A 24,436-nucleotide genomic window follows, 5' to 3' on the forward strand; every position below is an offset into this window, starting at 1 on the left:
TGAAAGATTTTACAAGACAGATAGAATAGAATGGGAAGAGACGGAAAAGAGAGAGGCACGATGTAGCAAGACACAATAAAAACATATAAGGAGAAGGCATAGAGAATGACAACAGGTTGAGAAGAAGAATGGATCACTGACTGAAAGTGTGTGCCTGAGTCTCTGTGCAGTCTTTCAACCAAATGTCCTTGTGACTTCCTGTAATTGGAGATTCAAATTGTAGCATTCGAGACTTTATCATTCTTTTGGTGTTTACTGAATAAATGGAACAATACCTCAAATTAGATAGGCTACATTGTTAACTTTCATAACCTTAAAGATAATAAAAATGGAATGAGGATGTTTACATATATAATCTCAGTCAAGGATTATTTGGAATGTAATATAAAAGTCAAAAATGGGATATGCAATACCCATTTATTTATTTATGTATGTATTTATTTTTTCAGACAGAGGGTTTGACTGATGGCTAAATTCAAAGTTTATTTAATCTAATCAGCATTACATTTGTCTCCTAGTGACCAATTACTTTAAATCATGTTTAATTTCAGCCATGCTCTAATTGGGGCTAATTTGGCCCAGCATTGTCTAAATGCAAGCATATTCAATCGCCCTGAGAAAAAGCTTTGAATCCTACGCAGTGAGTGGGCTAAAACAATTTCCCTTCCACAAAGCCCATTTAATCTATATTTAGGGCAACGTTCTCCAAATGGCAAAGTTACAAATCACATTTTCAGCTCTTTACTAGCAAGTTTGCTCCAATTTTGACCAGTTTCTTGACCTTGACCTCAAACTAAAATTCTAAACAACCATGAATGAGCTTTTAGCTTCAAATGAGCACTCTCAAGGAGATAACACAATACGCAGCACAATTTTGTGCCATAAATGTCAAATACCTTGATAACTTGACTCTAAGAGAAACTCTCCCTCCTGCTCTTTCTAGAACATACTTTGATGAGCAAGGCGAACAGACATTCCAGTGATAATGGCACACTGAGCTTGCACAATAAGCACCTGTTGCTGATAAAGTATCAAATGTAGACAAGACAGCCCTTAATGTCCAACAACTGCTACTGAATACCGGCTTGAGAACAGTGGCTCCATTGATAGAGCTTTAACATTGGTTGGGCAGTCATTAACAATGGAGGTAACTGTTGACCACTGAGAGAATCTACAACGGATAGGTAATTCAGCTACGATGAAACAAGATACGCACTCTTTCTGTTCAAGCCTTTTCACCTTTTAAACCCTTACATTATAAATTTAGCGATAGGCACAGCAGCATATCAGTCTGACCGTGATCATTGAAAAATGGCTAAAAAATACTTGCAGACTCAAGAGACTACAGTATACTTTATTTTTTACGTGCCGTTTCTTCTCATGCACAGTCGAGCGCTCAGCCTTTCAAAGTATACTCTTTTGAACACAAACTCAAACTGTTATGCATATTGTGTGCGCAATGTACAGAAATCGGAAAGCCGAAGTATACCAGAGATTATTTAGCAGAGACAGGCCACTTCTATTAAAATTAATGGGAGAAATTGGAATGCCCAATGGTCAACATATGTAGAAAGGAAGTCCTGTCATACAGGTAAAAGAGCCAATATCCTTTTAGATACAGAAATCGACCAGTCAATCAAATTGAGAACGCGCATTAGCTATACAGGCTAGGAAAATTGGGCTTTTTAGCATAATCTGAAGTACAGCCGAAACATTTATGACACCATAGTGTTTTCAGATTTAACTGCTGATTAGAAATATGTTCTTTGATCCAGTGAAAAAACCTGGTCCTTATCTGATACTGCAATAAAATGTAGTCTGCTGGCTAATTTACAAAATGTAGGATGGCAGGGGAATTTTCATCAGGAAAGTGCTACCTGATTGATCAGAGAAACTATAACCCAAACCTAGCCCTACCCTTACCCCTAACCCTAAACCTAACCCTAACAAATCAGGTAGCGCTTTACTCATAAAAATGACTCACTCATCCCCTTCCATTCTACGTTTCGTGAAACCACTGCCTGCAGATTTTAATGAAGACTAACTACTATTGATCTATACTAGTTGCAAGAAACCTATCAAGTTAAGAAAACCCTTAGTGACAGTACCCTTACAATTATAGCATAGGGTTTTCTTAACTTAAATAAAGCTTTCATTCCTGCAACAAGACTCAGACCTCTATCTCACCACAACAACCACAGCAAAATAACTAGATATAGGCTTATATGAGCTATTGAGCCAGTCACACTATGATTAAAGTTTCATTCTTAAAACGTCTATACTTTGCCTGCAAGACAAATCAAGCAATTCCCGGCAATCCAAGCTTTTCAGCATCTGCCTTCTATACCCCAGCATCTGTAAAACTGTAGTGTCAGCATAGCTGTGTATGAGTGTGTGGGCTTTTGTGAGAATTTCCCTACTCTTTGGATTGATGATTATGTCTCCTCTTATTTAGCTATTTAGCTTAACTCTGACTCATCTATTTTGTGTTTGCCCCTACCATTTTCCATATGCTCTGCCTCACCGACACTGCCATCGGGCGTAGTCCTCTCATAGGCGTCTTCGGGTAGAGGGAGGGCACCCAGTCTGGGGCCGGACGAACTCTTGCTGCTGGGCGTCTCCGACTCCTCCAGGCCACTGTCGTAGCAGCTCTGCAGCGAGCCCTGGTGCGGGTCCTGGGGCTGGCTCACCACCGAGAAGGTCACTCGGCGGAACGGCTACAAGAGAAGAGATTGCTGGGGGTCACTGGACTGAAGAGGTCGTAGAGGGGTTTGATGGGTAGATTTTTTGGGGGGTGGGTGGGATAAGTCTCAGTTAAAATTAATTCTGTATAGCTCTTGTTAGAATATTGCACTACACTGTACAGTACTAGGACATAAACAGCAACTGGATTAATTACTATCTCACTATGTAGTAAATATATGTTGCCTGAAAGCAGTATTCTACAAAAATAAACAAAACAATCCTAATGAGCTGCACAGCACTTGTTTAATGGATTCTCACATGAAAAATACAAAATGTTAGGAGAGTAAGTTCAATGCCCACAGGAGTAAGTACAGATGCCACACTGTGGCATTGCAGTTTAAATTTAGCTGTGAAGGTCTGAAGGGCATCAAAGTCTCCTTGTGTGGTTTACTTTATAGCAAAAACAGGACAAGATGAGCAAGTATGGTCCCGATGGGAGATAGAATGGAACACATAGCTACTGGCTTATAAACAAGAGCGTGGATCCACACATTTTTCAAAGTAACTAAAGAACAACTAGGTGAAAGGAAACAAATAGGAGTAATATACTGGTACATAGAGGCTTAAATGTGAAATTTGTTCTCTCTGCTCTGAACCTTTGATTTTTATTTCCTCTTCCTCTCAAAAACTTTGAGCGTCGTCTCAATTGAAGAATGGCAGAAAAGAGAGTGAAAATGGATGAGATGAGTGACAGCGAGTAGCATGACACATGTGTTTTGTTTCTGCTGAGATACAGAAAAAAGAGAGCTGGGAGAGAAATTAAGCTAGGAAGGACATCAAGTCTATTCATTTAAAATGAATCAACTATTCATGAAACCAAGGCATCAATTTTCCATTGTTGATTTCTGCTCAAAGCTAAATTTCTGGCTACATACATTGACACTACCCCACAGTCTATGTGCTTTAGGACTCTTTAAATGGGAAATTGAATCTGTTGTCTTGATTTAAATACTGTTCCAGTTGAGGAATCCAGGGTTATATAAGATGGGGAATTTCTTTGCCATTCACATCCTAATGAAATGCATGATCCTGTCTCTGTGTATACTGAGATAACTGATACATATGGACTTTGAGCAACATAAGTGGCTGGAAGAGCAAGAGAGAATAAGAGGCAAATAGCTGAAAGGTGTAAATTAAATTGTGATAATTTCACTAGCATTGGAGCCTTGTAATTAAACCATTGACTTTTTCTGTCTGGGTAAGTGAATGCAGAGGTGAAACAGAAGAGTAGACAATATTGAGGAGAAATGATGTCACAATTCTTCTCATTCTCTCTGTCTCTCACTCTCCAGCCTACTTACTTTAATGGATAGTTCATCTTTTACTCACCCTCATGTTGTTCCAAACCTGTATAACTTTCTTTCTTCTAAGGAACAAGGAGATATTAGGCAGAACTAGGGAGGTAATAAGAACCAGTATGTTGATACTAATATAGTAATACAAAGATTTGATGATACCCATCTTTCTGCAATACTGTTATTACATAGTTAAGCTTTCATTTCTTAACATTAGTTAACAACATTAGTTAACATGAACTAAAAATGTGCAATACCTTTACAGCATATGTTGTATATGTTAACATTAGTTATAGCACTATGAACTAACATGAACTAACAATGAAAAATGTTATATTTATTACTAACATTGACAAAGATGAATGAATGCTGTAACAATGTATTGTTTATTGTTAGTTCATGAAACATACTGCATTTACTAATGCTAATAAATGGAACGTTATTGTAAAATGTTACAAATTATTTTTATATAAATAATCAAGGGAAGTAATTGACAATTATGATGTTTGTCATAATCGGTGGGGTTACAGCTTATTAGCTATCTTAGATGCAATACTGAAATTGGTATAGATAATAATGAAGTTTCACTTGTGCTGGTACCAGCTACTTTAATATTGGTATTGTGACAACCCTAGGGAGAATGTTAGCCCATGAAGTCAAAAAGGGCTTTTGACTGAGGCTATCATTAGGCCCGACATCTCCTTTTGTGTTCAACAGAGGTGTGAAAGTCATACCATTTGGAACAACATGAGGATGAGTAAATGCTGACAGAAGTTTCATTTTGGGGTGAATTGTCCCTTTAAATAATCTTACACTGCTCACTGGTACAGATTTTGCTCTTGCTCTTTAGTCTATGCGTGTTGTGAGTTGAATAATAATTCAACAGAAACAAAACCTGTGATTGGGCCCTTCAAGTTCAAGACAGTTCAAGACAAGTATAATTATAAAGTTTCTCAAAATAAACATTAACACTAGCCATTAAAGCAATCCCATTCTTACTGAGCTCTGCAGTGAAAAGTTGGGTGATGCATTTAATAGACGCTAACAAAGCAACAGGCTCTCTAAGTGTTTGCCTCTGGCCTTATCCCCACCCACTTCCTGCAAATGTCCTTTCAGGAATATTAAACAAGATGGAGCACCATCATTCACTCCTCTTTTCTTTCCAACTCACTGCCTTTATGAGTGAGTGGTCTAACACTCATCATTACTTCAAATTGTTCCTTTAATTTGACATGTCGCCATAATCTTGGCATTTGTATTCTGTCAGGTTAGCAGTGCCTGCCTTTCAACTTAAAGAGTGCATAGCGGTTAGAGATTGTTGCACACACACACACACACACACACACACACACACACACACACACACACACACACACACACACACACACACACACACACACACACACACACTGACACAAAATGGTGTTCAATAAGTTCTACCTCTTTGCATTGATAATGATCATACATATGCACTCTGCCATGACTTATTCATCTTTCTCTCTAAGATAGTCATCCAAGTTTACCTTCCCCTTTTTCTACAATATTCTACCTGCATTAAGGAGACTGTTTGTACACATTTGGCATTTGTTGTTATGCTGCATTAATTTATTTCCTTATCTCCCTCATTTCTCTGGCTAATGTAAAAATCTTGGCAATAAATCATGTTTCCATGTAATTACAATCAACATTCAACAAATGGATTAAAATAAATATTCATGGGCTAAAACTTTCACTTTGGATATTCAAACATTTGTTGCATAATTAAATGAAAGCCCAGAGGGGGTCTTGCTTTTGCTGAAATAACAGATCAAAATTTTGTTTACGTATCAAAGCCCTATTCTTTCTCGCTCTCTACCTCAAAAATTAAATGTCCTTTTCTCCAGCTAAGTGTGACAGCAATTAAAGTCCCATGCTAATTATGCATTATGTGTTAACACTATTCTGTAAACAAGCTTATTTCCTATCCTTTTAAGCCTTATTATTTGTAGTAACTGAAGAAAATGTACGTGCATACATCTTTTTGGGCAGTGGAGTGATCTATATCCATGCACCATGGAGAGCTATGGTTTAGGTAATGAGAAAGAACACAAACTCTGAAGCCTTCTGTGTATTTTAACAATCGAGCAGAGAGGAGAGGAAAGGAGAAGATTAAATGAATGGGAAAACTAAAGATGAGATACTATGGAAGACAAACTGTTTGTGCTAGATGTAGTAGATATTGTAAAGAAGAGTGTTAATCAGTCACTAGTGTTTAGACATGGTGGCCTAGTGGTAGAACCTGTAATTAACCTTCGTTCAAATTTTCATAAGCACCCTGAGGGTGAACTACAAAAATGCAAATCAGCACTGGAATGAGCTTCCGGTTGTTTCACACGGTACTTTCTCATAGATAGGTTAAACGCTTAGAGGTATTGTGGCAAGAGTGAATAAGCATTTTGACATATGGCAACTCTGAAGAAACTCTGACGTTGTTCGTGTCATTCACCAAAGAGCTACGTCCCAAAAACAACACAATATGGTGTGTGCATTGATAGAATTCCTCATTAAATACTGATCTGAGACAGAACACATAGCTAGGGTTCAAAGGGGTTTGGTAGGGGCTTTGAAAACAGTTATATGTCTATTCTAAAGGCTTCTAACAGAATCGTGAGAGCTAGCTAGATCATTAAAGAATAGGGCTGGACCTTTATACAGATTGATTCGATCCAATTCTATTTAAATTCTCAAGATCTTGGTTCAATATGATTTAAAATGTGAAAATCTGAAAATTTACCAGCCAGTTGCTAATCAAAGATATTTTTGTCTTGTATGGGAATGCTTAATTTGTATAAAACTCCGAATTTGAGAATTTCAAGTGAAAATTGAGATGCATTGGAAAATCTTACCCACCCCTACTAAAGACATTTAGATTATCTACTGTATGCCACTAATTTCACCTATGGTAACTTTCCAGTAAATCCAGGTAAGTATTTTTAATAGTCATACAGTACATGCAAGTCTTCAAAAGCTTGTTGGATAAATAAGCAGTGCTACTTACAGTATATCTCAGTTATGAATAACGTAAAACAGCACTGATTAGACTTTGTTTTTTTGTTTTTGTTTGTTTTTTTAAACGAAACCACTAAATGTAAAGTATTAAGTGAGTAGAACAATATCTGACTCATTTGTGTAGCAAAGTATCCTTGCATGCATAACACCCAACGGCCTGATCTGTGCAATTTTCAGATTTTCAAGATTTTTCAAAATCTTCATATGAGTCCAAAACATGCACACATTATCTTGTGCCTAAACCGAGTGCTTAAAAGGGAGTGAAACATTTTAAGAAAGGAATGTGTGTGTGTGTGTGTGTGTGTGTGTGTGTGTGTGTGTGTGTGTGTGTGTGTGTGTGTGTGTGTGTGTGTGTGTGTGCATGTTTAAAAGACTAACAGAGCCCACTGTGAGGAGGTCAGGGAGTTTTGCTTATCCTGGAGCTTAGGGAGGTTCAGGTGTCTGCTTTGTCTTAAGGGATGACTGGCACTGGTCAAGCTTCATTTCTCTCCAGGCTTCCTGCCTATGAGGACCTCCAGATGGGCTCTGGATCTCCTGAGACCTGCTGGAGTTTAGCCAGTTCTGAGGACTCTTTGGCAAGGCATATATTAAGACACCTCACTGCCGGTGCTGAAAACTTCCAGGGAATTTTTACCACAGGACCACTTCCCTCTGTGGAGTGTACGTTTGATATCTTAGCGAAGGTGTTTGTTATGTTTCGGTCAAGCCTGCCAAAATGGAGCCTTGTCTGACTCTAAGAGAACCCTAAAAACATTCAAACTGAGCCACAGCAAACATTTAACAGTTTAACCACTTTTGTAACCCCCCTTTGATTGTAGTTCACATGTCTACAGCATTCTACAAGTGGCTCTTTAATCATTTTTAACCCATCGACTGTGCCCTTTTCATGGACATACCTCAAGCTGAACTGATCAGCACTTCAAGAGAGCATTCTTTAAAAAGAGGCTCCCAGACACTTAAAATCTTGTTTTATTTTTTCTTACGTTTCCTTCCCTCTGAAGTTCTTCAGTTTAAACCTTCAGAGTACATATTGCTGTACGCCAGTTGACTGGCTTTGAATATAATCCTTTTCGAGGGCACTGATGCATAGATATCTCACCTGGCCTGATCATTCATTCTTTCATCTACCCACTTTTTGCTTGTCATCCACTCAACCTCACACTCTCAGCAATGGCAAAGTGATGCATTGCCTCTTGCCGTTCCAGTCCATTTCCTCTCAGGCCAACTTTACATTTCCTCATGCCAAATGTTCCAGATGTTCATGCCTTTGCCAAACAAAACACTGTGGATGTTAGTCACTGTAGTGAAATTAGCCGCCCTTGTTTATCGTAGTTCATACATTTTGAATCAAGAAGCCCAAATTGATATTTTGAACAAGGTGCCTATTCTTACTCAAAATTTCTTAACTCTCAATCTTTGAGTTTCGTCTCTTATATATCACTGACATATAACATCAGCAAAGAAAGCACATTGCAGTGTGCCTATGTTTAAAAATTCATTTTTTCCCTCTTGTTCTCCCAGACTGAAATTGAGGTGCAATGCTGCCTCATTATTTTTAAGCATCCTTGTGTACGTGATATTTCTTTTTGACTGCAAGTGATCTTTGTGATGTCCTTAAACCATCCAAAGCTCCAAAAGGACATAAAGGCATGCATAAATGTACTCCAGTGGTTAAATCAATACATTCAGAAGCGATATAAGTGTGGGTGAGAAACAGATCAATATTTAAATACTTCTTACTATCAATCACCACATTCACTTTTAAATTATTCTTCTTTTGTTTTTGTCAATTTGCATTATTTGTTCACATCGCCACCTAGTGGGCAGTGAGGAGAATTTATAGAAAGAATGACATAAACATTGATCTGTTTCTCACCCACATCTATCATATCACTTCGGAAGGCATGGATTAAACCACTGGAGTACTATAGATTACTTTTTTGCTGCCTTTATATGCATTTTGTAGCTTCACAATTTTGGTATCAATTCACTTACATTGTGGGGACCTAAAGAGCTGAAATATTATTCAAAAAAATCGTTGTTTGTGTTCAGCAGATGTAAGAAAGTTTTACACAACTGGGATGGCAAGAGGGTTAATAAATGCTGAGATAATTTTCATTTTTGGGTGAACTATCTCTTTAAACGCTTTAAAAAGTAAATGACAGTTTTTGGTCAATAGACCTGCCAGTTAAAACAATCTTTTCTCCACTCTACATTTTCATGCCTGTCTTTTCGTTTCTTTTAACATTTCAAAAAATGCATTAACATTCCTGACAAGAACTGAGAAGAAAAAAGCACAGACAGCTGGGATCCTCAAAACATTTCTCTATGCTCTTTTTATAAATCCTAGCTAAACTTTTAATTGCTCTTTAAGCAGGGGATTAAGCAAGAACATATCTGCCATATTCTGAAGGGATGATTTGCAGCTTCAAAGGCTTAGGCCACCTCTGACCCTCATTCCATGAGAAGGAACAATACCTTTAAGGCGCTGCCTCGCACTGCAAATCCCAAACATGCCTCTCGCCAATGTTTAATGGTCAATAATCACAGGAGACATTTTACACTGGGAACACTAAATATATAATGGATTTTAAATGCACTTATGAGTGTGATTTTATTATAATGTTTTTGTCAAATTCTACATTTGTTTTGCTCTGAATCAGTTTTTTTTTTTATATACGTAGTTTTTTTATCTCATCAACAATATTTGTCTATCAGGGATGAAAGGGATACTCAGTTTCCTCTTCTGGTGCAGAATATCTAACCTCATCAGGGAAGCTCCACTATCATTGCTAGAAGAAATGGATTATGGTCTCAGGTAACCGCAAAACTCAGAAAAATGCTTTCAGGTGCCTTTCCTAACACAATAATGTAGCAAACTTGAGCTCCATTTTAACTTAAAAATGGACTCACATACAAAAAAATACCCTGCTCAAAGAAACAAAATCAGCTTAAACCAGCCTAAAATGGTCTAAGCTGGTTTTATCTGGTCTAGTTAGCCTCCCAATCTGACTAAGTTTACAAGTGCCCTCTAAAACTGACAAACTAGACCAGCCTAAACAGGGGTGTGTTTCCCAAAAGCATTGTTAGCCAACTATGGTTGCAAGTTACCAACATAATTCTAAAACGACCAACATTGTGTTTAAAAAAATATATATTTCCAAAATAGTTCTAAAACTACCAACATGGTGTTTCAAAAAAACTTATTTCCAAACACCATTTGCAAAAATCATCGCAAAGCTGTGAGGTTGGAAGTACAGCTCTTTAACTGTGGTAAGAAGCATAGTTCCATGTTAGTTTGCTGTGTGGACATAATTTTCTCCTCACTGCGGATTCTATACCCTTTGTTCAATATATATATATATATATATATATATATATATATATATATATATATATATATATATGTGTGTGTGTAAATGTAATTCTGTCAAGACTTTGTAACATTACATGCACTTAAATAAACTGCTTATTCTGGGGTTTTGCAACATAATGTAAACACAAACACAGCTGTTTAAGGGATTAAGGGCTGTTAAGAGAAAGCACTTACACACATAAATTATGTGAACATGAGAACATGGCTTATATGTCATGATACATGATAACTCATACTGGTAAGCTCTTATATGTTTTTGAATAGTGCACATGTACTTATGTGCTCAAGTGTGCCGGGGGGAATCCCAAAGTCTGTTGTAAAGGGAAACCCTTTAGGAAAACTATTGCATTACACAGTGCACACACTTTTTTTTGTGTGTGTGTTCAGTAGCTTTCTCACATTAACCAGCTTTCTGAATTACGTGTAAATGAGCTTTTATAATTTGATATCCACAGAAGTTATTACACAACCTCCTGCATAATGTCATAAATGACAGCTCTATGTTGTTGAACCAATGTGGTTCTAACGATGGATGTGCGACAAAGTTACCATGTTTTTGGGAAGCAGTCATGACTAGCTAGTTAATTTCTCCAAAGACGCATCTCACTGTGATGTTTAAGCAGTGAGTTCCATACAGTAGTTGTACAGGAAACAGACCCCAGGCTGGGAGACCATCTAAGGCCAGCAAACCATCTTAGGCTGATGATTAGAGACATGCAAATACAAATATTAAATAATAAAATAAAATACAATAATCACACACATAACATCTACACTTCTCTCTCCAATGTTCCTCCCCAAAAGTCCTCCAAAAATGCCAGATATTTGCCCCATTTTCCCATAAACAAATCTACATTACCCAATCCTCTAGATACACCTTCTTCAAAAGCACACATACAGTATATTTTACAGACTGTCTGGTTTTGACTTACACGATCGCATTACAAACAATTTCAAACAATCTCCTTTAGCTCAGAGAACCCTACTTCGCCCTTCTTGTGTGTCCCTGCACCTGTCAATCATCAACCAATGGAACTGAGCAACACAAAATGTGCAAAACTCACTCTGACTGTGAGCAGTTAGTCTGACAACTGACCCACTAATGTCACTAAGTAACAGCCTTAATAGCCACAGCTACGACAGTCGGGGGATGACAGAGGCCTAAGAGTCAGCGAAAGCACAGCGTGTAAACAACCTGAGGGCAGGATGGATATCGTAACTCGGACCATGTGATTTCCTGCCATGAAGGGATTGCTGTCTTTCCTGTGCAAATATCTGGCAGCATGAAACAAATTCCACGCAGTCTGAGGAGAGAAATGACAAAACAGAATATGTGTTCACACCTCAGCAGGCTTATGACTGACACATGACTGCTCTAACAAAGCACTGAGTGCTGTTCCCTGGCGTGCTGCATTATCTTCATCATAAGCACTGGTCTATTAAATGCATCTGCAGAAACTGTCAAGATGTCAAATAATACAGTAATGCATCCTTATCGTTTCATGAATTGTGAAATATGGGAGATTATTTTCCTTCCCATTCAGAGAAACTGTTTAACCTTCGTCTAAGTCAAGAGGAAATGTGAGAAGGAAGACTATGAATCTGAGAGAGCAATATCGTTGAGCAAACAGGCTTATCGTGGATAACTAAAACATAGTTGTCTGACATGTTGTTTAATAAGAACAGATATGAATATTTCATTGAAAGATCAATATTTATGACTGCCAAGTAGTCCAGTTTCTTTCAATAGTTTAAATAGTTTTAACAACACTTAGTTCCGGTCCTCGAATATGACTGAACGAAAGACATTCCGTGAGTACTGATGGTCTCACACCATCAGCACTCGGACGCTTTACTGTGTGTAACACTCTGCTTATGTTCGTGCCATTCTTAACAAGTGCAAGAGCAGTGCAGATGTGTTAAGAGCCATCTGTCTCTTTACATTTAATTCTGTGACATTAAATATTTTAGTCAGCAGGTGGAGGCAAAAGACAATATTTGCATGTAATATGAGCCTGTAGGTGACATGAAGTGAGAGCGTCACTCAGTATTTAAATTCAACAGGACTCTGTGATCGCTCATATTACTACTACACTACTAAAGCTAGAAAATATCTTTAAACAGACTGATTAATTACACAAACTTAAGGTGCTTACCTCTTAGGAGTTTCCACATTATAGAGGAAATACTGTTCAAAAATGCGGAGAACATTGCTGTTTCTATAGTTAAAGACTCCATCTTGGATGGCTATTTTTACACTGAGAAAATAGGATGAGGATCTGACTAACAGACTACAGCATCATCAACAGGTGATCACTCCATCTCTCTCTCTCTCTCTCACACACACACACACACACACACACACACACACACACACACATCCTTGTTTCTCCAATAACATGTTAGAAAAAGCCCAAGCTGTGAGACTAGTAGTTCTGAAGTGCTGTATTTGAGAGGCTTGGATACATCATTTGATTTTAACCAGCAATGGCAGATTCTGATCTGTCGCTTAAGAAAGTAGTTCTATGCATAAATGCGTTTTTGTGACAGTACTAAATTTTTCCTGATTAAAAAAAAAAATGACTTGTTCATTACTTGTTGTATATAAGCAATATCACACTTGCAATCGGGAAATATGGCCATAAATCAGCACTGCTGTGATTACCTATGGCACTCTGCCTGTGGCTGGATGGAGTTTGTTTGACTGTCCGAGGAAACTGAACAGCTTTCGTGTGTGTGTGTGTGTGTGTGTGTGTGTGTGTGTGTGTGTGTGTGTGTGTGTGTGTGTGTGTGTGTGTGTGGTGGTTCTGCTAGAGACTGGAGTTTGTTTTGGGGAGGAACACACCTTCAGGAAAGTATGTAGATGAATCTACACTTTCTTTGTGTTTATTCTGCCTATTGGCTGGAGTTTGTTTTATAGATTTTCTTCTGTTATGTAATTCTGTCTCACAAAATTTTTATAGAAGCACTGGACTTGAGCAATCCGATGGAAGGTTTGAGTTTAGAGGGATGGATGCTGGTTGGCGCTATCGTGCAGAGGGTAAATGCGCACGTTTTTCTTTTTTCTGTTTGTTTGGTTCAGGGGGAAGTTCTGAGTTTGACTGTTGCATTAATGTTGGAATGTGGTCTTTATGATTTTATTTTTGACACACAATGTATTTTTCCTAACATGTCAAAATGTAAATGTTAGTATGAGTGGATTGTCTCTCTCCATGTGGAATGTGAATTGGTTGGGGCACCCCAAGAAATGAAAGAAGGTTATTCATTTTCTTAAATGAAAAAAATATATATATATATATTATAGTGTTTCTTCAAGAAATGCATCTTTCCCCACAGGAAGATGAATACATTTTGAATATATTGGGTGGGAGCAGGGGAGTCATTACACTGATAAGTAAACATCTACAATTAAAATGTCTCAAACAGATTAATGATAAATTAGGAAGAGTCATTATTGTTTTAGCTGATATTCAGGGGCAAAGTCTTATTTTGGCTAATATTTACACACCTATTGCTGATGATCAGGGCTTTTTTATAGATCTTGAAGGGATGTTACAAGCTGCTGGCACTCCTCTGACTTTAATCTATTGATGGACTCAATCCTTGATCATAGTGAAGCAAAAGTGTGTAAGCCCACTAGAGCAACATTGATGCTTCACAGAATGTGTAAAAATCTTGGTCTTATAGATATTTGGAGACTTTTGAACCCATCTGGTAGGGACTATACATTTCTTTCATCAGTCCATAAGATTTATTCTAGAATAGATTTTTTTCCCTCATTTTATCTGTTATTTATTGCTCAATTGGAAACATCTTAGTCACAGATCACGCCCTGGTGAGTTTAGAGGTGTTGCCACATACAGAGAAAAATAAATCATATAGTTGCTGCTTTAATGTATTCCTTTTGCAAAATCCTGAATTACAACAAATGTTAAAGTCTGAAATCAATGTTTATACGGAGACCAACTGGTCCTCAGTCTCTTCTTTGGGCGGGGCATTGGAGACACTTAAGGCAGTTCTTAGGGGTCGGATCTTACAATATGCCTCATTCATCAAAAAAATCCAAATCACGAGAACTCATGGAGTTGAAAGGGAATATTAAAAGTTTAGAGGCAGAGCTGAAGCACCAAGATTTTCCAAGGGTGATGGCGGGAGGTGTGGCGCATGAGCTTTTGCTTTACGCAGTTTATATTTTATTGTTCGTCTCTGACCCCATTAGATCTATGCCTTGCCTCAACAGAATTATGAATTCCTTCTCTAAATTCTCAGATTACAGAGTGAATTGGTCTATATCTGAAGCTTTGGCTCTGACAGCGTACTTCCCAGTAACAGCGTTTCAAATAGTTGCCTGCCAGTGGCCCATACAGAGCATTAAGTATTTGGGCATTTAATTCCCAGCCAATTTGAGTGATTTATATAGAGTTAATTTTGACCCTTTTATAATAAGATTTTCAAGTTATGCGAGCAGGTGGGCTTCATTAAATTTATCTATGATTGGGAAGGTTAATGTTGTTAAAATGAATTGTATTCAAAATATCAACTACCTGCTACAGTCTCTCCCTGTAGATGTCCCCCTCTCTTATTTAGAGCAATTTGATAGCATAGCGAAGTCCTTTATTTGGAAGGGTAAATGTCCCAGATTACATTTCAACAAGTTACATAGGCCGATTGACAAAGGTGGGCTTTTATTAAAATCAGTTGACATCAGCTCACCTTGTTGCATTATATGCCAGAGTCCAAAAATGTAAAAATAAAATTTAAATAAAAAAAATACAAAAAATGTTTTGTGTTGTTTTTCCAAACTTAAAGTACCTATAACTCCAGAAGTATTAAATATCATATTATCCTTTTAGATTCTGATTCAGAAAAAACTTTCCTTTTGGTATCTTCATTTATAAGGCCCTAAATGGTTAAATCCCAGAGATCTTGGCCTCTCAATGTGATATTTTTATTGCATAATTTCTGTTTCTCTAATAAAATATAAAAAACTAAATTTTGAGCCAGGGACTTCTTGTTGAGTTGACACAAAATGACCCCAAATATAGTTAATTCAGTAAAACACGGTACATTGCTGTAAGAGTTACTAAACAGATGTACAAATACAGTACAAATCTGTTATATACAGATAGTGCAAGGGAATGCAATGGCAGAAGACGTAGGATATGTTGGATAAATATATCCAATAAATAAATATAATACCCCTAAAATACAGGTTTTGTAAGATTCAGCTGACTTTTGGGAACAATTCTGTTGCCAAATTAGAGCTAAGAACACCCCTTCCCACCCCCACACAAACGCTTCATTTTTTTTCTAATCTGTTTTCTTTTCTTGCCGTTACCCTTTTTTTATTCACATAATTTCCTATGTAACAGAGAACCTTTTGGTTGACTGAAGCAAAGTACAGAGTTTATCATAAATATATCAATGCCAATATGACAGAACAGACAAAACTCTATTTCTGGGGGCTGTGGACACATTACTCAAAAAACATACCCGCCTTGTCACCCTCAAACATACACACATGCACACGCACACACACATGCCTTCATCAATAGACTGACTCCCCTGTTTAGGTAGAACAGGCCATTTTTGAGTCATGGCCTAGGTCCAGGAGACAATTATGATAGCTGCGATAAAGAAAACAATTATTCCGGAGAAGTAATTATCCTCTAATGTTTGAACAAACAAAAAGTGTAGAGCTAAAGAAAGAGAAAGACAGGGCCCAGGGCCATGTGAGATTAGCCTGGTATTCACACTTTTATGGTCATTGCATACAGGGATAGCGACCAAGTGATCAGACTACTGATGTCACAACATAATACACACAAATCCATGCTCCAATATAAACAGCGCTCAGGAAATGTGATTGAGCACACACACACATACACACACCTGTGTCCACATAATCACCTTTCGTGCTAAAATATGCACATATTCATAACAGACACCTCCAAAATGCAACAATCTGTTCTTGTTGATAATTTCAATTGTCACATCAAACAAACACACACACACACACACACACACACACACACACACACACACACACACACACACACACACACACACACACACACACACAGACACAAATATGTTTTAATCTTCACTGGGCAAAATCCCAGAACTGAAATGTAATTATGCCATTATTAAAACAAGATAAAACCAGGAGATTAACTGACTTGAGGACAATAATACTAACAATAATACTAATTATTAAATCTAAAAGATGAAAGGGTATTGACAGATGATTTGCATAAAAAAATGTGAATCCATTTTGACTTGTATCTAGGTTTGACTCTTATCCAGACAAATTCTGCGAGTTCCCCCTTGGCCCTGATGCAAATTGAAAAATACAACAAAAAGTAAAGCATCTCTTTTTAATGGACAAGGTCAATTTGTTCTCTGTGAACTGTAATGACAGAAAGTCTCTCTTTACCATCTTAAGACTTCATACCTTCATTCAATGTGTTCTACTATCCCATTTTAATGTGCAGACACAATTCGTAAGTTGACTTCTGGAAGAGTGTATATACACTGCTACTCTTATTACTTGTCTTCTTCCCTCTCTCAATATGCAATTGTTGAATGGCAGGCAGATACAAAAAGTAGGGTCCCACTTTATATTAGGTTTCTTTAACTACTATGTACTAACATCAAAATATGTATACTACAATGTAGTTATGGTGTAACTACATGTTGTTCTGCAAAATTATTACAATATTAATGTGACAGGGCGGGGCCAGGTCGTGATTATACACACCCGGTTCCTTATCAGGCTAATTAAGCCTCCGAGAGGAATAAAGGCCGACTTCGTTTCTCTAAAGATAGAAGGATAGCAGCTCCACACATCTGCCTGCTTCAAAGGGAGGTGCTATCAGACACTGCCATGGCCCTGGCAATGATGAAGATACTGATCCTAATCCCCATGTAAAAATGACAAACCCCAAGTGCCCGTGGGACTTCTTTGAGTACACGTCGTACTACTCTCTTCCTCTTTCTCCTTGCTCAGTTCTGTCTCTTTCCATTCCAGATCTAATTCACTAAGATTAGAATTTACCTTAGAATACTTTTCACTTTCTTTAATAGAAATCTTGGGAGTGAACTTTTGTGTGGCTTTGGAGTCAATGCTCTGAGAGGAAGCTGTCACACTCTCTCTTATCCAGGTAAACAACATACAACAGGTAAGAGGAAATCTGTAAAAGGGTAACTGTATTTGTTTGACTGGTAAATATGTGGCTTCCATGTTGTCAGTCACACAATAACTCCTTGCCTGAGGGCAATGGGGTGTCAAACGTATTATTAGCTATGCGAGAACATCCCTGGTGCCAGCTAAACAAATAAGACACACACGCGATCTTAGAAAGACGGGAGCGAGACAAATGACAGGAGCATTTTTAAATCAACCAAACCCTTAGGCTCTTTATGCTGACTTCACCACTCTAAACATCAAACAATACAAACAAAATAAGTGGCAGGTTGCTCAATGGGTGAATCTAACCTCAGTCTAACCATTAGACCCCTTCATCGTCAGCTACTCTATGGGCCAGTGAGAGACGCAACCAGTCTGACAGGTTAATGGCTAAATGGACGAGGACAAAAAAGTCAATTAAATGACAGAGGGGCCTCACTGGCAAAGTAGAAAGAAAAGAGATATATAGACAGAGATATTAGGAAAAAAGCTAAATGTTCCACCTGTTCGGGGAAAACAGGTAACCACAATAAATTGTGTAACACGAGATGGAGAGGCCATGAGTCACGTAGTGTGAGGTAATCACTGAATCTACTTAAGAAAAGCTGGTAAACATAATCATATATATATATATATATATATATATATATATATATATATATATATATATATATATATATATATATGTACACACAGTATATAATTGAAATGAATGGCACAAAAGCATCATGTTGTCACAGATTAGTTCAAATCAAAATAACATCATTGTCTGCACATGAAAATGTGACAATAGCATTTGATTGACTTGTGGTTCAAACAGATATGGGGCTAGCATTGATCCTGTGTTATAACATGCTTGAACTTGAAAAGCAGGTTTCTTTCTCATTTAAAACACACCAACATTCCTTCAGAAGCACACACTTACCCTCTATTTCTTTCACAACACACACACACACACACACACACACACACACACACACACACACACACACGCACACATTCTAAAAACAAGCCTTTGATGCACTTCTTAAATTACTATTATGAGGCGTAGAATAAGGGTTAGCACAGTCATCTCTGTGTTGCCTGTCATACCTAGACTGAACATAAAAGAAAATAAGCTCTTAATTCTTATATGTACACCTTAAAAACCACACTGATACAATTTAAACCAAATTTTGCAGAGTTCTTTTTCAATTTTTATTTTGATATAGGTGATCCGTGTGAGTGTACTGACTACGATCAGAACATTACTAGGTCGTTACCAGTTTCAGTTCTTTATCACTGTTTTGTCTGCACAATGTCCAAGGTGCCATGACATTTTACATCAACAATGACAAAACTGGTGCTAGCGTCCTACTTTGGAATTCTGCATCAAATAACTTTCAGGACCACAGGTCTGGTTTAGTTAAACATAATGGCCCCAGTGAAACACTACTGTTACTGTTTATCAAATAAAACTGAGAATTGTTTAAAATATTACCGGATCAAGTATCAGCATGTTAGGTTAAGTGTAAATAGCTGCTGACACATTTACAGTACCTGTTGAACATCAGTGATCACACTGAACTGCGACACTGACCAGCAGATGTTGGACTGGCTCGACCTCCATACCTCATGCTGTCTGCTTTATGTCCACATGATGGATGAGACAGCAAAGTTTATGTCACTATTCTAAGAAAGCTATGCAGAATTGCCTCAGGCTCATTGTGGTTACAGGTAGCAATAAAAGGGTAACATTTTACAATAAGGTTCCATTCGTTAAAATTAGTTAATGCATTAGGTTTTATTTTTTATAGAAATTATTCATTTTGTTAATGTTAGTTAATAATAATACAATTGTTTATAATTATTGAATGTTAGTTCTCAGTGCATTAACATTAACTAAGATTAATAAATTCAGTAAAAGTATTATTCACTGTTAGTTCATGCTAACAAATGGAACCTTATTGTAAAGTGTTGCCAATAAAAGTAATGCTGATGAGTGCGCAAACAGATTTTCAATAAAAATCCCTGGAAATTCAAAAGACTAAAGCGTGTGCAAATATGCAAAAGCAGTGTTGGCAAAGCTGTTGTAAAACTATGCTTAGGATTTAAAGTAGAGTCAACCAGGGCTGCCAAATAAGTCAGAATATGGAATAAAAAAAATAACACGGTAGGCCTACTTGCTGTTTATGTGAACAGAATTTTTGAGTTGGAACATGTGTTTGCACACGCAGGTGTTTAAATGTTGACCTACTTTGTTGCTGACAAATTATAGAAGAGGATGCATTTGCAAGCAAATATCCACTAAATCCAGCACTCATTTTACTCTCTGTAAAGTATCCCATTACTGTATTACAGAGTAAGAAAATGCTCCACGATTCAGTGCATCACTGGATAATATGAACTGAATCGTGAACCGTTTCCCTCCTAAAGTGATTGCATCGCTTCAGAAGACAATAAACCACTACAGTCATATGGATTACTTTTAAGCTGCCTTTATGTGATTTTGAATTGGAGTTTGAAAGGTCTGGTCACTATTCACTTGCATTGTATGGACCTACAGAGCTGAGATATTTTCTAAAAATCATAGTTTGTATTCAGCAGAAGACATAGAGTATATCACATGTGGGATGGCACGAGGGTGAGTAAATGATGAGAGAATTTTCGATTTTTGGGGTAAACTATCTCTTTAATGTGGACATAGCCCAAGTTTGCAATGCTACTTTTAGTTAGTTACTACGTAACACCGTACATAAAGCTCTGTTCATAGAATAGCCCAGAGCATTTGAATAACCTCAACTGGCTGTATCCAAACAAACCTATTGTGATGTCACAGGGTTTCTTTTCTGGTTTATACACCACAGCAAATGCAAATCAGACAGACACCAATTGGCAGTTCTACTATAAAGCATGAAACTGACTTCAGGGTAGTGTGAAAGGGGAATAGCCCTCAATCTGCAGGCAATGAGTAAAGGAGAAGGGGGGAGCGGTGGAGGGATTGAAGAAATGAGGAGAGAGAAAATCCTCAGCAGAATCCCCATGAATAAGTAATAGACCAGCTGTATGATTTTTCATAACTAAAAGAACGACAGACGAAGAAAATGTTCATCTCGAAGAGCGCTTTCCTCTCTTCCCAGACAAATCCCCCTTTTAACCTCTCACACTCATATTCACCCACCCACACGCACACACACACACACACACACACCCACGTGCACGTGCACGTGTTGTACAACAGGACTCTTTGCTTCCTGATGACAAGCACATCAGAAACTACCTGATCTTGTACAATTTGAGTAGCTTATGTGTGTATTCGAATAAGTGTAGTATGTGTGTGTGTGTGCACTTTCATTTGCCTGTGCTCAGTAAGATCTGCTGGAATAGCAAAGTTTAATTGGATATGAGGACCTTTCATTGCCCTCTCATCGTTTCCTTTGAGCAGAATTAAAATTAGCATAAGAAAAACATGAAGAGGAAGAATTTCCTTATCTTGTGCACTGCACCAAAAGATGGCTGGTTTAGCTAGCAATCGGCTCTTAAATATGATCAGATTGTTTTGTACAGCTGATATATGTTACTACATTAAATATGACATTTATAGGTAATGTTTTCACCGATAAAATGCTTTTACCCGTTTAATATGCAGAGACATCTAAATGTTATCCATTGGTGGGTTGATTTCACCAAAACGTGTAAACGGGCTTTATGGCACTATCAAAACATTGCTCTGTTTGATTGAGCATCCAAACCAGTCCAAGACAGCAACATTGGCTCAACCAATGGCATGAGTTTTAGGCAGGACTATCTGTTATCCGACCAATGGAATATGATGGGAGTGTTTTGGAAATCTTGTTTGAAAACGTATTTTTGCCGTTTTAGATGGTGATGCTAGTATTGCAGAAATTGTTTAGCAATGATTGTCTTTGCTAATTTTGACTGATCTGAAACTAGCTTAAAGGGATAAATAATGAATTAAATGAAAATGTCATAATTTACACACCCCCAAGGTTTTCTTTCGTTCTTGGAACACAAAAGAATATGTTCGACTGAGTGTTAGCTTCAGTCACCATTCACTTTCATTGTATAGAAAAAAAGATGCATTGAAAGTAAACGGTGACTGAGGCTTTTGCGTTCTACGGAATAAATAAAGTTATACACTTTTGGAACATGAGGGTGAGTTAATAATGATGTCTGTTTTTTTATTTTTTTGATGGACTATTTCTTTAATGCACAAATCCTTTCCATTTCCAGCCCTCATTACAAAACAGCACCCAAAGCTGGTCAACTTAGAATGTAATTTGAATGCCTTGCAGAGACTGAAACCCATCATTTCAAACACAAACATGGCTTACACTTTTACCCTGTTCTGTCTCGCTTCCCGTTCATTTTAATATATGGAGACTGCTGCTTTGGTTCTAGAGACTGCAAGTGAGATATAACCAGTCGCCTCTCTTTCTCTCAGTTCTTGTTTCGTTGGCTCTGTATAGCGCATGGACCTAAGAAAAACACCAATGCTTGAACTGCGCACACAAAATAAGCTATGCATTTTTCTCTGTCATTACTGACACGTCAAACACGACCATCAACAAACTGACACGAACAAACACTAATTTCCAAACTCAAGCTTGCACACTTAATCTCTGCATAATAAACAAAAGACATAATGACAAATATACGCTCACATTATGTACATTTTCTAAAATGATGTTATTGTCAAACACCACCTCTATATGAAAACGTTCAGAGTTTGTGAGTGTTTTTATGTGTGTGTGTGCGGTCAGAAGAATTTGGATTGGGTTTATCTGCACTGACTCTCCTTGACACTCTGTTTATCAGTGTATGGCAGGCAGAAGAAACAGTAGATTTAATCGCAGCAAACGCTAGACCAGAGCACACATAAAATAACCCCAAACCAGGCTGCCGTGGTTTGTGTCATTGAGGCTTTACTAAAATGAGTGAAATCTAGCACTGAAATGCTGGTTATGATTCAGACTGAAAATTAAACTAAAAGGTACGTCGCTCTGACTCATATTTAATGTATGAACGGAAGTGGAGAATTTGTATTAACAGAGCAATTTATTCTAAAATAACTATTAAACATAAGGTTGCATGCCAGACACAATGCATTTTGTTGTGGTAATTTCTGAGAGAGTCATTTTATCTCAAATCTGGCATAGCATTGCATGCTGGAGAAAGGTGGGGAAAACAGATATATTTTGTGTCGTGCTGTTAATTATTTGTATCTTTCTCCCATTTTTATGACTGATATGAATCTACACTGCAAGGCCAAAAAAAAAAAAAAAAAGTCAGAGTTTGGATTTAAATAAGCAAATACTTAAGAGCCAATGATTCTGTGGTCGTGGAAAAGATGTTACTGTGATTCAGAAGGGGCAAATTATTGGCTTGCATCAAGCAAAGAAAACATCAAGGAAACAATGGAGATTGCTGAAATCATTGGAATCGGGTTCAAAACTGTCAAAACGCATTGTTAAAACCTGGAAGGATAGTGGTGAACCATCGGCTTCACGGAAGAAATGAATGATTGTGACCAGAGATCACTAAAACTCTTGGTGAAGTCACATCGACAGTAGAACTTGTGGCTATGTTTAATAGTGAAAGTAAGATGCAATGAGCACTTACAGGATTTGGACTAAACAGCTGTGTGTCCACAAAAAAGACTTGTTAGTGAGGCTAATCGATAAAAAAAAAGATTTAAATTAGCTAGGGTGCATAAAGTTTGGACTGTCGGCAATGGGAAAAGGTAATGTGGTCTTATGAGTCCAGATTTACCCTAATCCAAAACGTTGGTACGTCAGGGTAAGAAGGGAAGTGCATGAAGCGATGCACGCGTCGTGCATAGTGCCCACTGTACAAACCTCTGGAGGCAGTGTTATGATCTGGGATTGCTTCAGTTGGTCAGGTCTAGGCTCAGCAACATTATGCAGCAATAAAATGAAGTCAGCTGACTACCTAAATGTTCTGAATGACCAGGTTATCCCATCAATGGGTTTTTTCTTCCCTGACGGCATGGGCATATTCCAGGACGACAATGCCAAGATTCATTGGGCTCAAATTGTGAAAGAGTGGTTCAGGGAGCATGAAGAATTATTTTCACACATGAACTGACCACCACAGAGTCCTGACCTTAACCCTATTGAAAGTCTTTGGGATGTGCTGGAGAAGACTTTACGGAGTGGTTCGACACAAATGTATGCAACTCTGGATGGAAATACATGTTGTGACATAAGGTTGTTGAAACAATGCCATGACGAATGTATGCCGTATCCAATGCTAAAGGCGGTCCAACAGGCAGTGTGTCTAACGGCATCTGAGCACAACTACAGATGATTATGTTCCTCACATATAATTTTTGTGGTTTAATGTAAGGAAAATTTAACAAGTATTTAGGCATCATAGATGAACATCTGATGGTACATTTTGTTTATTCAGTAGATGTGAGAGTAGTGGCAGATGTTGACAGTTTGTGCATGTCACTTTTATAAGCAAGTATCTGATTGTTGTTCACTGTTTAATACAAAAAATGTATTTATGTATTTGCTAATAATATTACCTACCCCCCTGGTGAATATTTCCCTTTTGTTCTGTTCATTTTGGACCACTTTTGCATCCATATTAAACTAATGACACTTTTCCACTGCACGTTATGATTCGACTCGCCTCAACTCTACTCGCTTTACTTTTCTGAGCTCGCATTTCCATTGCAGTTTAGTGCCACCTCAACGTGGGTGGGATTATAGGCTGATCGTCATAGTTGCACCACCTCTACTGCCATTACATCAT

The 24,436-nt window shown here is 37.7% G+C and overlaps 1 protein-coding gene across 2 annotated transcripts in view; it reads right to left on the reverse strand.

Annotated features, from left to right (window-relative positions):
- LOC127657659 (protocadherin-7-like) overlaps nucleotides 1–24,436 on the reverse strand; it is a 154,043-nt gene that overhangs the window by 80,718 nt on the left and 48,889 nt on the right. Inside the window, exon 2 of one of the 2 annotated variants that reach the window (XM_052146522.1) lies at nucleotides 2,525–2,717. In XM_052146522.1, the coding sequence (XP_052002482.1) occupies nucleotides 2,525–2,717 (193 nt within the window). Of the gene's footprint in view, nucleotides 1–2,500; nucleotides 2,718–24,436 lie in introns of both variants that reach the window. The other variant, XM_052146516.1, reaches the window with a different exon arrangement.

This window comes from Xyrauchen texanus, chromosome 2 (assembly GCF_025860055.1).
Source record: "Xyrauchen texanus isolate HMW12.3.18 chromosome 2, RBS_HiC_50CHRs, whole genome shotgun sequence".
In the NCBI taxonomy this organism is placed as follows: domain Eukaryota; kingdom Metazoa; phylum Chordata; class Actinopteri; order Cypriniformes; family Catostomidae; genus Xyrauchen; species Xyrauchen texanus.